At 37.6% G+C, this 14306-nt stretch overlaps 1 protein-coding gene across 4 annotated transcripts in view; it reads left to right on the top strand.

Annotated features, from left to right (window-relative positions):
• Positions 1 to 14306, top strand: part of UPF2 (UPF2 regulator of nonsense mediated mRNA decay) — a 48590-nt gene that overhangs the window by 2125 nt on the left and 32159 nt on the right. For 2 of the 4 annotated variants that reach the window (XM_015869361.2, XM_015869447.2), the window contains exons 2-7: positions 1667 to 2046; positions 3087 to 3866; positions 6860 to 7020; positions 7925 to 8122; positions 9587 to 9739; positions 11137 to 11199. In XM_015869361.2, the coding sequence (XP_015724847.1) occupies positions 1685 to 2046; positions 3087 to 3866; positions 6860 to 7020; positions 7925 to 8122; positions 9587 to 9739; positions 11137 to 11199 (1717 nt within the window). In that variant the 5' untranslated portion in view covers positions 1667 to 1684. The remainder of the gene's footprint in view (positions 1 to 1666; positions 2047 to 3086; positions 3867 to 6859; positions 7021 to 7924; positions 8123 to 9586; positions 9740 to 11136; positions 11200 to 14306) is intronic. The other 2 variants (XM_015869531.2, XM_015869616.2) reach the window with 1 other exon arrangement.

Here is a 14306-nt window from a genome sequence, read left to right as displayed (position 1 = left end):
GTGTTTACCTGGACCAAACTGTATCTGCAGCCTGACTTCATGTGGGAATGAGACCAAGGCAAACCCACTGCCTGGTACAATTTTTTCTCTATTTCCCTTTATTTGTGAACCAGTTTTAGATGTTTTGAAGGTATCAACTATATACAGATCTTATAATAACCAGTAGCTGAGCTCCAATGGGTTCTTTACCACTAAAGTTTCACTGCCTGTATGTGAACACTGCCAGTTTTTGCAGCTATGTCTTTTCATAAGACACATGCAGACATCTGAGATAACGCAGGTGTTCCACATGAGACTGTTAATATATGGATCTGTTGTGTTATGGTTTGTGGTGGGGCCAGGGAATGTGAACTATGTAGTAAGAAATAAGCTTTCTTTAGTGTGATGTCTTACTTATAGTTATCTTTCAAAGTAGTTGAAAATTGGAAGCACTCTTAATTGGTCTGAGATGCAAGCATCTCATTATCCATTTTCTCAAGTAGATGCATGGAATATGTGAATCCAGCTTATTTTCATCATTGAGATATAGAAAGGCAAGAATACCCATGTAGTGAGACCAGCAGTGTTCTGGACTGTAGTAACAAGCCAGCAGGTTCAAAGTTTTTTCCTGTTTATTTGTTACTTGCAAATTCACATCTGGATACCAGCTCTAGTCATGGGTTCTCTGTTCCAAGGAAGTCATTGCTGTACTGGAGCAAGACCCTGTGAGAGCTACCAGGATCGTTAGGAGGCAAAGAGAACAGTCTCTTCATCTGTAAGAAGAGAAGGGCAGGTCTTATTACTGGCTGCAGCTACCTAGTGGGACAGTACAGAGAAGATGGAGCCAAGTTGTCCTTGGAGCAGCACATGGATAGGAATGAGAACAAGCGGGCACAGGTTGGACCATACTGAATTCAAGGATGATACGAGAAGTTTTTTTTTCAACACTGAATATCCAGTTGCTGCAGTGAGGACAGAGGGAGGCTGTTGTATCTCCATAATTGGTGATACTCAAAAGTTTATGGGACAAGTTCCTAATCTTGACCCCTTTCTCAGCAAGAATTTGAAATAGATGACATCCAGACTCTCACTCAATTCTTAACTATTCTGTGAGTCTGTCCTTTCTTGTTGAGTGTATGTTGTCTTTGGATCCCTTCACCGAATAGAGCTAAGTCATAAAGGGCTGGAAGCCATAAAGATGGTAAAGCTCTTACATATGGGAGCAAAAAAAAGTCAGTTGGGTAGAGTCAAGGTTTTTTAGCCTTTGATCATTCCTGTTAATTACAGCTTTTCTGTTATCTTTTACGTTTGTACTACTGGCAGAGAAGCTTGTACATACATCGTATTCAGCACAGCATTCTTCCAGCTGCTACTTGTGCTGTGTGGATGAATGCTCCCAGCAACTGGGGACATCTTGGCAGGGTTGAGAAGGGTGGAGAATGAGATGATGCTTTTCACCATGAGGGCAGTAGAGCATTGAAGCAGGTTGTCCAGGAGGGCTGTGCAGTCTCCTTCCTTAGTGGCTTTTAGGACTGTGCTGGGATAGCCCAGAGCAGGGGCTATCTTGTCTGACCTCAGTTAACCCTTAACCTTAACCCTGGTTTAAGAATTGAATATGGGTGGGCTGTGAAAGTGACTGATATGTCAACAGCACGTTAACAATATTTATTTTCCTGTGGTTCTGCAGACTTACCTGGGTAACACGATGCCAGCTGAGCGCAAAAAGTCAGCAAATATGGATGAAAAAGAATCTCTGCTAAATAATAAAGAAAAGGAATTTGTTGAAAGGCGACCGGTGAGCACCAGGGAGAAGCCAAAAGATGATGTCAAAGTTGGGGTAAAGAGAGAGACTGTAAAGGTTCCGGAAGATAAAAAGAAAAAACTGGATGAGGATAAAAGAAAAAAAGAAGACAAAGAGAGGAAGAAAAAGGAAGAGGATAAAGTGAAGGCAGAAGAAGAGCAAAAGAAGAAAGAAGAGGAAGAAAAAAAGAAACACGAAGAGGAAGAGAAAAAGAAGCAAGAGGAGGAAGTAAAACGTCAACAAGAAGAAGCAGCTGCTCAGCTGAAGTAAGTTGTACTTAAATACTTTAATTGTGTGCTGTAGTCCTGCTGTGAGGACTCTGGGCACTTACAGAAGATGAACTGTTTGAATTAATGAGTTGTGTGTAGTGTTACAAACTGTATGTGCCTGGGTGAGAACGCTAATTTTTACATCGTTGTGACTTTTCATCTCTCAACCTCTGTTACGTTAGCCATTAGGATGGGTTTTTGGTGGTGTTTTCTGTATGATAATCGTGTGAAGCACAGATAGATGATAAAGAAGCACAATTTATTTTGGTAGAGAAATGTTAGCGTTGTAAAATTGGAAGCACAAGGTCTGTGAGTCCACAGACTGTAAGGGAGCAAATCTACAGTGAGCAATGGCTGTAATTGCTCTTCACCATTCATAGTCAATTGATATATGGATGGCAAAGGCAGAACATAACCCATCACTTCAATATGTGATCTTACCAAGACAGTATTTCTTAGTATGATATCAGAGGGCATTACAGTGTTGAAGATAGCATCTTCAGAACAGTAAAGCCAAGATTCTGGACATTCTTGTATATGAAGTATGTTACTTTTGAAGATGGAGAACAATGTCATAGCTATTACCTGTTACCTAGAGTCATAGCCAAATTCCAGCTGGGGCAGATGTAATTCAGTTTTTTAAGATTTTCCTTTATTTCAGTGGTTTGGGAATAGATCTCCCTTAGGTCTAGTACAGTAACTTCTTAAGAGGTTGCTGTCCTGCTCTGTAATAACTTATCTTAGTCTGGAGTAAATGAAGTTTCGTGTTTATATTTTGCAGGTCTGATGGGATTAAGATGTTGTACATAGAAGAACATGAGAAATTCAGTTTTGTAACAAATGCGACTTGCTTTTTGGAGCAATAAATTCAAGCAGTGGTTTATCAAGCAGATGCTTTAGCATTCTAGGATTAACTTGTGAAAAATAGTCTTTTAGTACTTTTCAGCACTACTGGCGGATTTCAAACTCACTTTCTTTGACCTGTTAACATGGGAGTAAGGTGCTGTAATGATAATTAGTCCTATTTCTTTTCCTAGAGAAAAAGAGGAAGCCCACCAGTTGCATCAGGAGGCTTGGGAGCGCCATCAGGCAAGGAAAGAGCTTCGTAGCAAAAACCAGAATGCACCGGACAATCGCCCTGAGGAAAACTTCTTCAGCAGATTAGACTCCAGTCTGAAGAAGAACACGGCTTTTGTTAAGAAGCTAAAAACCATTACAGAGCAACAAAGGGACTCCTTGTCCCACGATTTTAATAGCCTGAATTTAAGCAAATACATTGCGGAAGCAGTAGCTTCTATTGTGGAAGCCAAACTGAAAATATCAGACGTGAACTGCGCTGTGCACTTGTGTTCTCTCTTTCACCAGCGCTATGCTGATTTTGCCCCCTCGTTACTTCAGGCTTGGAAAAAGCATTTTGAAGCAAGGAAAGAAGAGAAGACTCCCAACATTACAAAGCTAAGAACTGATTTGCGTTTTATTGCAGAACTGACTATAGTTGGGATTTTCACTGACAAGGAAGGTTTGTCTTTAATCTATGAGCAACTTAAAAATATTATTAACGCTGATCGAGAATCGCACACTCATGTTTCTGTGGTGATCAGCTTTTGTCGGCACTGTGGAGATGACATTGCTGGTTTGGTACCAAGGAAAGTAAAAACTGTTGCAGAGAAGTTTAACTTGAGCTTTCCTCCTAGTGAGATAATTAGCCCAGAGAAACAACAGCCCTTCCAGAATTTGTTGAAGGAATACTTTACGTCTTTGACCAAACACCTGAAAAGGGACCACAGGGAGCTACAAAATATTGAAAGACAAAACAGGTGACATTTAAATGTTGCTTTTCGTTTATGGAGGAAACAATAGTTTGGTTTTGAAATGCCTAGATTTGTTGTAGTATTTGTCATCAAGAAGGTCTTGTTAGAGGTGTGTCGGAGATGTCTGTTCTGCAGTATGCCAAAAAGTGTGTCAAGAAATCCAATCAAACTGAAAACCCAGATCCCTCAAGAATCTTTGAAGACAATGCAGGTTGACTTTGAACTTTAATTCTCTTAACTCAGTTATTTTGGTGGTGCTCCCATAGCTGCTTCAGTGTCTTGTTTATTTACCAGCTGGTACTGGCCTTTTCCAGTTGACATAATCTGATTTCTCCCTTTCCACCCACACCTGTCTAACAGAGCATCTGCCACAGTGTTTTTGGCTCATTCACATTCCTTCTAGTGTACCAGTATTGCCAGTACTAGGTATGGAGGAAAAATAAGATTTGAATAATGAAGTACCCCTCAAACTTCATGTAACATTTTTTGTATAAGCAGAAGCTTAAAGGTATAGACAATATGATTCAAATCCTTTTTTAATGTATATTAATATTGAAGGATTAATGCACAGACTTTTAAAGATCTGAATAATTTTATTTCTACCATAAACAAACTTGTTAAAAAAAAAAAAAGTGCTTTTTTCTTTAAAGCATCCTGAGATGACATTATATTAGAGTGAAGCTAAAGCCAGCTGTGAGTCTTAAATGATTGCAGTTGTTATATATCCTTTTGGAAGCACTTCAGGCCAGTAGAAATGATGTGGTAGTGTGTGTATACACAGGTTTCATTCAAAATGCTGATTACTAGCACAGAGCCAAATGATGCTTCGAACACACCCAAATTCGATGTTCCCAAATCAAGGTTTTCAACTTTGACCTTCTATGCTGATAGATACTGTGCTGCAGTCCTAGCTGGTCTCAGTCCACTGTTGTATTTAAGGGGATCATAAACTGACTCGAGCTTGGCTTGAATTTAATGCTAACTGAAGCTTGGTAGTGCATGTTATTTAGGTGTGCCGTTGTGAGAGGGGATGAGAAATAGAGCTTTTGCTACTGTTAATGCCTTTTGCTCTCTAGCAAGATATCTAAATCATGTTTTGATTCAAGTAAGCAAAAGAAATCTTCTTGCCCTGTGAATGTCCTGTATAATAAGATGACTTTCTAGTCCCAAGTTACCAGTAAAACCAAAACGCTGGTATTGATATCCCTGAATTTATATTGCTCAGACTGTTAGAGAACTTTTAGACCATAACACAGTGGCGTGTGTTGGCAAGAATGTGGTTGGTTTGTGTATTTATCTGCTTAATAAAAGCCTGATGATAATTTAATCATCAGTCTTCTGTGGCAAGCTTAGCACTAGCAGAGACTGCAGCATTATGTACCTTTGGTTCGAACTGCTGAAGTTTCTTGAGATTTCTTGTTTAAAGTCTGGGACACTTGGAATTTCGAGCTTCTGTAGGGGCGCTACTCTGAGTACTTGGTTGTATTTCTTCTTGAAATTAGGCTTCAGAAATTGCGTAGCACTCTACCAGAATCAGGAGTGTACTTTTTGCTTGTTTCTAACTTATAGATGAACACATGGTAACTGGTTGATATTTACCAAAGTTGCTATGGGGAAAATCTTCATGTTACTTCATAAACTTCTCTGAAATTAACCTCAGATTTTGATGTTTTCTGACACAATATGAGACTTCAGGTTACCTTCGTTTCTTAAAATCGGGAGTTAAAGTGGATCAGGGCAGTCAGAAGGGAATCCTTTCCAACTTCAGGCAAAGCTTTCTTTCTAAAATGAGAAATAAGTCCTTTATTTGCATCCCTGGTAGTTGGTGTCTGATTTTGCTGAGTGATGTCAATCTAAAACACCTTTCAGAAAGCACCTGAGGTTTTCGTGGTCTCAACTCATTCTGAATAGCAAATTTCTGTAGGGAAGGTTGTAGGGGGGTTAGACTCAATCTCTGAAGGTCCCTTCCAACCCCTGTGATTCTGTGGTTCTGTCAAGAACTTCTTAACAGTGATGGTGACGGAGCACTGGGACAGGCTGCCCAGGGGAGTTGTGGAGTCTCCTTCTCTGGAGACATTCAAGGCCCGCTTGGACACCTACTTGTGTGACCTGGTGTAGGGAACCTGCTTTGGCAGGGGGGTTGGTCTCGATGATCTCTGGAGGTCCCGTCCAACCAGATGTGTATAAGGTTAATACTTAGATGCAATACTCTTTAAAGGAAAAAATAAAAGAAAAACAGTTTTGAATTTCACTGTCTACTCTGTTTTTAAAAAAAGTGTGACCATATTTAAGCTGGTACAAGGTGTTGAGTTGACTAAATTGTTGGGTGTTAATTGTATTTAGATTGGTTAAGGAAAGTATATAAGCAGAAGAGATTGCAGGCAGTGCTCATACTCTTATAAACACAAGCTGCTTTTAAAAGTAGTTCTGGGTGTTTTAAAATTAGCCTGAGTACTTCTTATGAAAGAAATGAAAGAACAAGGGAGAAAAAAAGCAGATGTAACTACTCTCAGCTTGGACTGATAGCCTTGAAATAACTCAGCTTGTTTTAGTGTCCTACTGTTTTTTGCTGTTTTGAGCCTCCTGGCAGTGGTCCTCCAATGAATCATTGGAACTGCAAGGAATTGTACTGCTACATATGTACTGCAGCTTTTATCCAACTTCTGTGTTAGCTGAATGTTGTACTTTATTACAAGTGTTCCTGGTGCAAAACTGTTACAGGACAATCGTGTTTGAAAAAACAAGGAGTTTGTTTGTTTGTCAGCTGTTTTCTTTGGAAGGTGGAGCTCCTGTGACTATACTACATTTGGTTATATTGAACTTATTAAATCAGCATAGCTTTTGGAGGGGGGGTGTTGGAAAGCATTGCCCAGATGTTTACTGTATATTTGCAGTCTCCTCAGAGGGAAGATTAGCTTTCATAGAGAAATTGGTAGTGATTCAACGTAGCTAAAATATATTTTAAGAAAGTTGTCTCACTTTGTCTTTGATCTTTATAGGCGCATTCTTCACTCCAAGGGTGAACTGAGTGAAGACCGACATAAGCAATATGAGGAATTTGCGATGTCTTATCAGAAACTGTTGGCAAATTCGCAGTCTCTGGCTGATATTCTGGATGAAAATATGCCTGACCTTCCCCAGGACAAACCAACACCTGAGGGTAGGCCATCATCTAAAGCAAGTAAACAGGATGCTGGAGCTGGTTTGGATGTGGGGGGAAGCTGACAGAACATTCTTACTGATGCATTCTTTCCATTCATTTATTTTAATTTATTCCCTTTCCTCCCCCCTTACAGATATCAAGGAATAAATAATAGTGTTGCTTATTTAAGTAATTAAACCTAACATGCAACTGTAACCATAACATGCTGTGTTTGAAGTAATATATCTTTGGATTGTTTTAGGTAATATTGGAATAAATGGAAATTCAAAACGGATCCATTTAATAATAATGCCTTCTTAATATTTAAATAGCTATATATATTTTATAAACCAGTATTGTTCTGAAATGAATTTGAAATGTGTTTTGTCATGATGTTATGAGTAGGAACATACTGTTACAGCAGGTAATTCAGTAGGTGTTTCTTTGACCTCTTGAGAGATGCAGCATTTCATATGCAAAGCTATTTAATGCCTTATTTCAGAATACTCAGAGATATTGTTGGTACGAGTGTACCTTCCATCTGAAGTGATCTTGAGCTTTAAAATGTTGTATTTCATGAGTGCTTTGCTTTCGTTATGCTTTGTAACCTTCTGTTCTTTAAATACTACTGGGTATAGTCCATCATGCAGGACATAATGTGTCTATTGCCTTTACCTGATTTAACTGTCAAACAGATTGCCTGTTTTTCTGTGAATGCCAAATTCCAAACTTGAAGATTGCATATTGAAATATCAGATCAGATTACTACAAGTTAACTTAAAGTATAAAGTATTACATTTATGAGAAAATAATGGCAATGATGAGCAGGTTAACATGCTTTTTAATTTTTGAAGATGTCTCCTTCCTTATTAAGGTGAGAAATTTGCATAAATAACTTTATTATGGTTTTGCATTTCTGCAGAACATGGACCTGGCATTGATATTTTCACACCAGGAAAGCCTGGAGAATATGACCTGGAAGGTGGCATCTGGGAAGATGAGGATGCTAGAAACTTCTATGAGAATCTCATCGACTTGAAGGCTTTTGTGCCAGCAATTTTGTTTAAAGATAACGAAAAGTGTTCTCAGAGCAAGGATTCCAGCAAGGATGAATCAAGAGGTAGAATACTTAAACATGAGGTTTTTTTGCATATTTGCTTTTTGTTTATTTTTATATATCTTTTCTGACAGATAAGCAAAATTGATGCAAGTAGCGAGTCTGTAACAAAATACGTGGTCATCAGAAAATGCACAGGTTTAGATGTGTTTTTTAGGGTGTTGTGTGTGTGGGATAGGTATTACCTAAGTGTTACTTAAGGAAAAATGTTGAATTGTATTTACTTTTAATAGAATTAAAAATTTAAAATAATTGATGAGTGAACAGTGTAAGTTAATGCTACATTTTCTGTGGGGAAACTTAGGACCTTACCTTCTTAGAGAGATGTTAGTGTTCACTCTGTGTTTTCACTAGGTTGTTAATTATGGCCATCTGATCATAAAAATCCAGTAGATTTTAAGGACTGGGTGTTTCCTCACTTCTGATGGGACCCTAGGTTCATACCCTTTAGTTATAATCTGCTTTAGTTATAATGGATTAAAAGTGATATTTGCCATCACTGACTCAAAATGTGACAGAAGGTGCATTTTTGAATAAGAGCCCTGTTACAGCATTTAGATTGTGAGCAAAGACATTAACTTGGTAGTTTCCTGATAAATGTGTGCCAGATCAATGTTGGGTCAGAATGGAATCTCAGCTTCCTAGCTCACAGTCTTCTTTCTAGTTTCTAACGTTTCCCTGTGAGGGGAATTGAGTATTGGAGCAGGTTGCCCAGGGGAGGTTGGAAACTTTGTCTAAAGGGCATTTGGAGACAACTGGAAAGAAAATCCCTGAGGGTTCCTGAATCTACAACTTGAAATTCATGATATTTTTTTTATCCCAAGGAGAAATGTGATTGTAAGATTCATATTAGATCATCTGCATTTGTTTTTTAGTTACTTTTTTGGAGATCTTCATAAAATACTTCAGTTTCCTATGTTGATTTGGCTATCAGCTGACATATAAAGAATGCACTGTGCAAATGTTAAGTTAGAATTTCTACCTTTAAATGTCTATTAAGTCATGTTTGCAACGTGCTAGTGATGCATTCATTCATTTGGGTCATTGTATCTGAGCCTTCCAGCATGCAGTTTTGCTTGGCAACCTGTTTCAAACACTTCCAGACTTAATCTGCTGCTTTTCTAAATGTTTTTATTGTGTTTGAATGTCTGCATATCATTCAATGAAGTTTCCAGTATAGTTCAGAGCTAATGAAAGAAGTAAAAACTGTTGGCAATACACAACAGAGCCTTATCTTGCTAAATAATTGTAGTTTCCAGGCATATGGATAAAGCCATATGAAGGACGTCAAAGCTCTGAGACCTAGCAGGTCAGACAGTGTAGGCTCAAGAATTAAGGAGACTTGTTGAAAGGAAATGAGGTAAAAAGGCATTGCTAGAGAGACATAAGTTTAACAGTGCAAGTCTTTGGATTTTAATTATGATCGATGTATTTAATGATTTAGTACTTCTACTTAATTATAAATAGATTCAAAAGATGCCAAAGATAATAAGGAAGCAGCTCCTGGAAGTGAGGATCTGGAGTTGGAGCTGGAGAACCTGGATATTAATGATGATCCGCTGGAACTGGACTGTGGAGATGAAGCAGAAGATCTTACAAAAAAGCTTCTTGATGAACAAGGTAAAAAGAAAAGAACTGGGCTTGGGAGTTCTTTGATGCTTCCTGACTTGTCTATGAAACCTCACAAGTTGGGGGGGGGGAAGTGACATGAACAGCTCTAGAGCAGAACTTTTTTTCTGAAAGAGAATTGATATAATTCTGGATAAAATTTCCTTCTTTTTTTCTTTTCATAAGCCATACCTTCTTTGGAATCAGTTTTCATTTTGCACTTCTGATTAGTCACATGATCAGCTTGTTAAGCTGCTTAAGATCTTAAGTTCTAATAAACTTCCAGGACAGTGGGTTGTTAATGCTTGGTCATACATTTCAAACAAAACCACAGGGAGTTTGGTGCTTGTGTCTAGGAGGCAGATACGCATAGATGGTATCTTGGAATTAAAAGGAGCAATTCATTCTAGATTGGTCATAGCCTGCTAGTTAGGTAAAAAGTACTCAGTGAATGGGCAGATAAAGAAATCTGAGAAGTGAGCAGCGTGTACGTGTTACTTTCTTTGAAGCATACAAAGAAAGAGCGATCGTGTGCATGTCTATCTGGAATTCTGATGCTCTCAGTTTTATACACTTGGTGATACCAGCTGTTGAAAATTTAAACTTGTGTGTTTCCATTGAGTGAATTGGTAGTGTTTGGTTTGTTTTATTTTTTAACAGCCTTTTCTTGTGAATAAAAATCACTTGGGTTTGAGATCACATGTCCTTAAGCCATAAAATACAGCTTTAAATTTTAATACTTACTGAATTATTTCATGCATTTTTGCTTGCAGTAAGTTATTATTAGTGTTCTGTGGATAGCCAGTAGAGATTGAAACCACTGTATTATAATACAATTGAAAACAAAAAAATCCAGTGTTCTTGGCTGAGATAGAACTTTGATATAAAAAGAGGGTGCCAGTATAAAAAGAGCTATACCTGCATCTTAAATAAGTGGTCTAAAGATGAAGAAACAGCTTTAGTTGTGATAATCTGGGAGTGTGGGTTTCAGTGGCAGAAGGGACAGGCTCAGTTAGCGGGGGCAAAAATGAAGCAGGACATAGGATAAATAAAGCAGGCAGTCCACTGAGTGGATAAGTCATGTACTACTTCTGCATCTCTTTCTGGTGTCTTCAGTCTTTTTTTCTATGCCTGAATACAAGGAAGACAAGACTTTTCTTCAAAATGTGTGTTTTCCAAGCATGTTTGTCTTGGTATAGCATCCTTCACAGCATTGCAATGCATGTTTTTTAACTTACCTCCTATAAGTTTGGGTCTATAGTCAGTTAAATTTGAGATACAACTTGTAAGAGGAAAGCTTATGTGTTAGTTGAAGACTATTATTAATCAGGAATTCAGGTAATTTATTTTATTTCTCTACTATGTTAACTTTGAGTGAATCTTAATTTTCTTATTTTCAATATGCTCAGGCAAGAGAGAGGGAGCAGATAGCACCGGAGCTGACAGTAGTGACGGAAAGCAAGCTGAAAGAAGTGAGTTTTCAGGTTGTTTTTAAAAGAGAAGAGAAAATGGGGAAAAATGGAGCTGCGTGAATGGATTCAAAGATGCTGAGGAAGGAATGGATAGGGTGGAAGCCATCAAGTATATTGGAAGCAGGGGGAGTCTGATGCTAACACGTACATACATATGATGTTATATTAACATACACACATACATATATATATTATGTGTATATATACACACATATATTGTATATATGATATATATGATATATATATATTTATATATAATGTTTTCATGTATAATATATGATATATATCATATAATATATATGTATATATATACTTTTGTAAGGTTAGTCAGCAATAGAAAGAATGTATAGAAGATGAGTGCTATCACTCCACGATGTTATTTGCTTACACTATTTAGAGAGCTAGTAAAGCTCCTAGCAGTTGAGCAGAAATAATATATGCATGCATGCTCTCATTAAAGTGTTTTGTGGAATTGAATGACTTGTGAGTCTACATGCTGAATACATTCTTCAGTGAGGCCTTGATTCAGCAGGAATGTTGAATGTTATGCTTATATCTGTATTCTCCATAGAAAGAGGGCCAGCAATATGTATTGGTTCATATCAGCTGAATGTGATTGCTTCCTTATGACCATACTTGTTACAGATGTTCACCTTATAGAGGGGAAGCACTGTGAAAACATTTCAGTAATTCACACTGTCTGGGTGATATTACAAAACAGGCAAAACTTTCTGTCAGAATGGAGTTTTCAGACACGGACACTCCTATGGTTATAGTTTTGTACAAATAAATTGTTTATTATCAGGGATCCAGGTCTTTCTCAGGAAGTGAGTATGGGGAGATGGGAAGACAAATAACTGTTGATACTGAAATAGGTGATTGCTCAGCACCAGCCATTGCAGGAGAACGACTTCAGTAGTGCTGCAGTGTCTTCTCATAACTGGTTAGTACTAGTCCCTAAAAATTGCAGGATTGCATGAGATTTTGGTTAAATGCAAAGGTGTTTCAAAAAGGTGTGGTTTTTTTTCTCAGTCTCTACAATGATCTCGCTATGTGATTTGATCTACACCCAGATAAACTATTAAAAATACCTAAATGTCAGTTATTACGCATTGCTATTTCCCGTGATTTCTTTAAAAGAATTAATGTGATTTTGAAATGTGAAGGTGAGAATGCAACTCAGGAGGATCAAAGGGAGAAGCAAGAGCTGAAGTTCTTTTGTTTTAATTGCATAGTTACCTCAGAGAAAGAAGCCCTTAACCTTCTAATTTCCTGCCACTGTCAAATTCTTGATTTTTTTTTTTTTTTTTTTTTTCCAGTCTTAAAGTCACAAATATATTTTAGGTATTACGAAAGATCCTTTTCACTTAGAAAGGGTCTTTACTGCAAGGAGAAAGAAATATAGAAATATGGTATAAGAATACTTGCAATTTTCCATTGGGAGAGAAAGAAGAGATACAATTAGGAAGTGTGGAAGTTGAGTGTGATCGTAAGGGCCTTCTGAAAGATTGCCTTGAGAAGTGACTGAATTGGTTAAGATTAGTTCTTATTTTATTTCAACAACAGAGTCAGTTTGAACAGAAAACAGAAATAAGGCAACAAAGAGCAATAGGAAGGGAAAGATAAAAAGAGTGTTTGAGGGAGACAGGAATATTCTGTAAATGTCTTGATGGAATGTTTTGGTTCTTTCTAAATTGCTAGTAAAAGTTGAGTATATGTGAGTAATGAGAGAGTCAGTGTTTTATGAAGTATTTAAAACCTCAACATCCTCTTGGCTGAGCACATGGAACTTTTTTTTCCCTTTCTTTCTCAGTGAACCCTTCTGTCTTGTTCTTCCACCTTCTAATTGACTGAGGAAGAAAAGAGACAATGTCATCAGCTTCCATCTCTAGCATCTTGGAGACAGGATAGCTGGCAGTGTTTGTTGGAGCAGTTTCTACTGTTTCTTCTAAGATTGCTGTCCTGTACATCTCCAAAACAAAGGAAAAAGTCCTACAACATAAGCAAAGAGAAATCAAAAATGCTTTCAGTAATTTGAGAGGAAACTTTAGTCTTCTCTTAATGTTTAGGCTGTAATGACAAAGACGTTTTGCCAAGCATTGGGTAGTACTTGGTGTTTTTCAGAAGTGATTTCCTCACCTACCCATATTCTTGCTCTTTGAAGTTTGCCTGTGTGTCTGTGTTTTCCTTTCAGATTCCTCCTAACTATTGCTGTACGTCCTTGAGCTGAGAGGAAACAAAAATTCACTGTATTCCCTTTTTTAGAAAGCAGTGTTCTTTTGCACTGCTTTGGCTAAGGAAGAGATCTTCCAAATCTTTGATTTAACTCGTTGTTTTGGCTCATGTGCTGACAAACAAGCTGGACTCTTCTCTAGCACTTCAGTTAAATCTGGATATCTGGATTTTAGCTTGTTTTTTCTTCTTCACGCCAGTTAAGGTGTAGCTGTAGGGGTATTGGTTGGAAATCTTCACAGCTGATGCCTGAAAAGTGAATTTTGTTGGTAGATTCCTTTATTTCGGTAATGTTACTGACTCAACCAGTAGATACAGGTCATTGTCTCTGCTTACTGTGTTGTAAAATACACAGACATTTGCTTGAGAAAACAAGTTGCTACTTGCATTGCAATCGCTGTGTGCTCAAACCTTCATCCTTTTCATACCCTTTCCACTTCAGTTTCTGTACAGGTGAAGGTAAAGAGTAGAATCTGCAATTGAAGTGTTTTTGCTGTACTGTTTTCCCTCATGTTTGGGCCTTCTTGTGGCCCTTGTTTTATTGCCTAAGCAATTTACCACAGTCTTCTAGGAATATGCATTTGCTGTTGCTTCCAACAGTATAAATCAGGAGATAGGGAACTCTTGATTTTATTATAAATTCATTAATAGGAAGATAAGATTTAAGGTGATACTTTAGACTTGCTGGCATAAACAATCAATGGATTTTTTTAATATTAAAAATTAATTTTGTTATTATTTCTCTCTTTTTTTAAATCTGTAGATAAATATTCAACATTTAAACATTACAAATGTACTGTGCTTGGGGAATGTGATAGTAAATCATTATGTATTGTAGCTTAAAGATGTGTGCTGCTTGTTTATTTCACTCTGTT

Source organism: Coturnix japonica, chromosome 1, assembly GCF_001577835.2.
Source record: "Coturnix japonica isolate 7356 chromosome 1, Coturnix japonica 2.1, whole genome shotgun sequence".
Classification (NCBI taxonomy): domain Eukaryota; kingdom Metazoa; phylum Chordata; class Aves; order Galliformes; family Phasianidae; genus Coturnix; species Coturnix japonica.
This window is presented reverse-complemented; position numbering and strand designations above follow the sequence as displayed.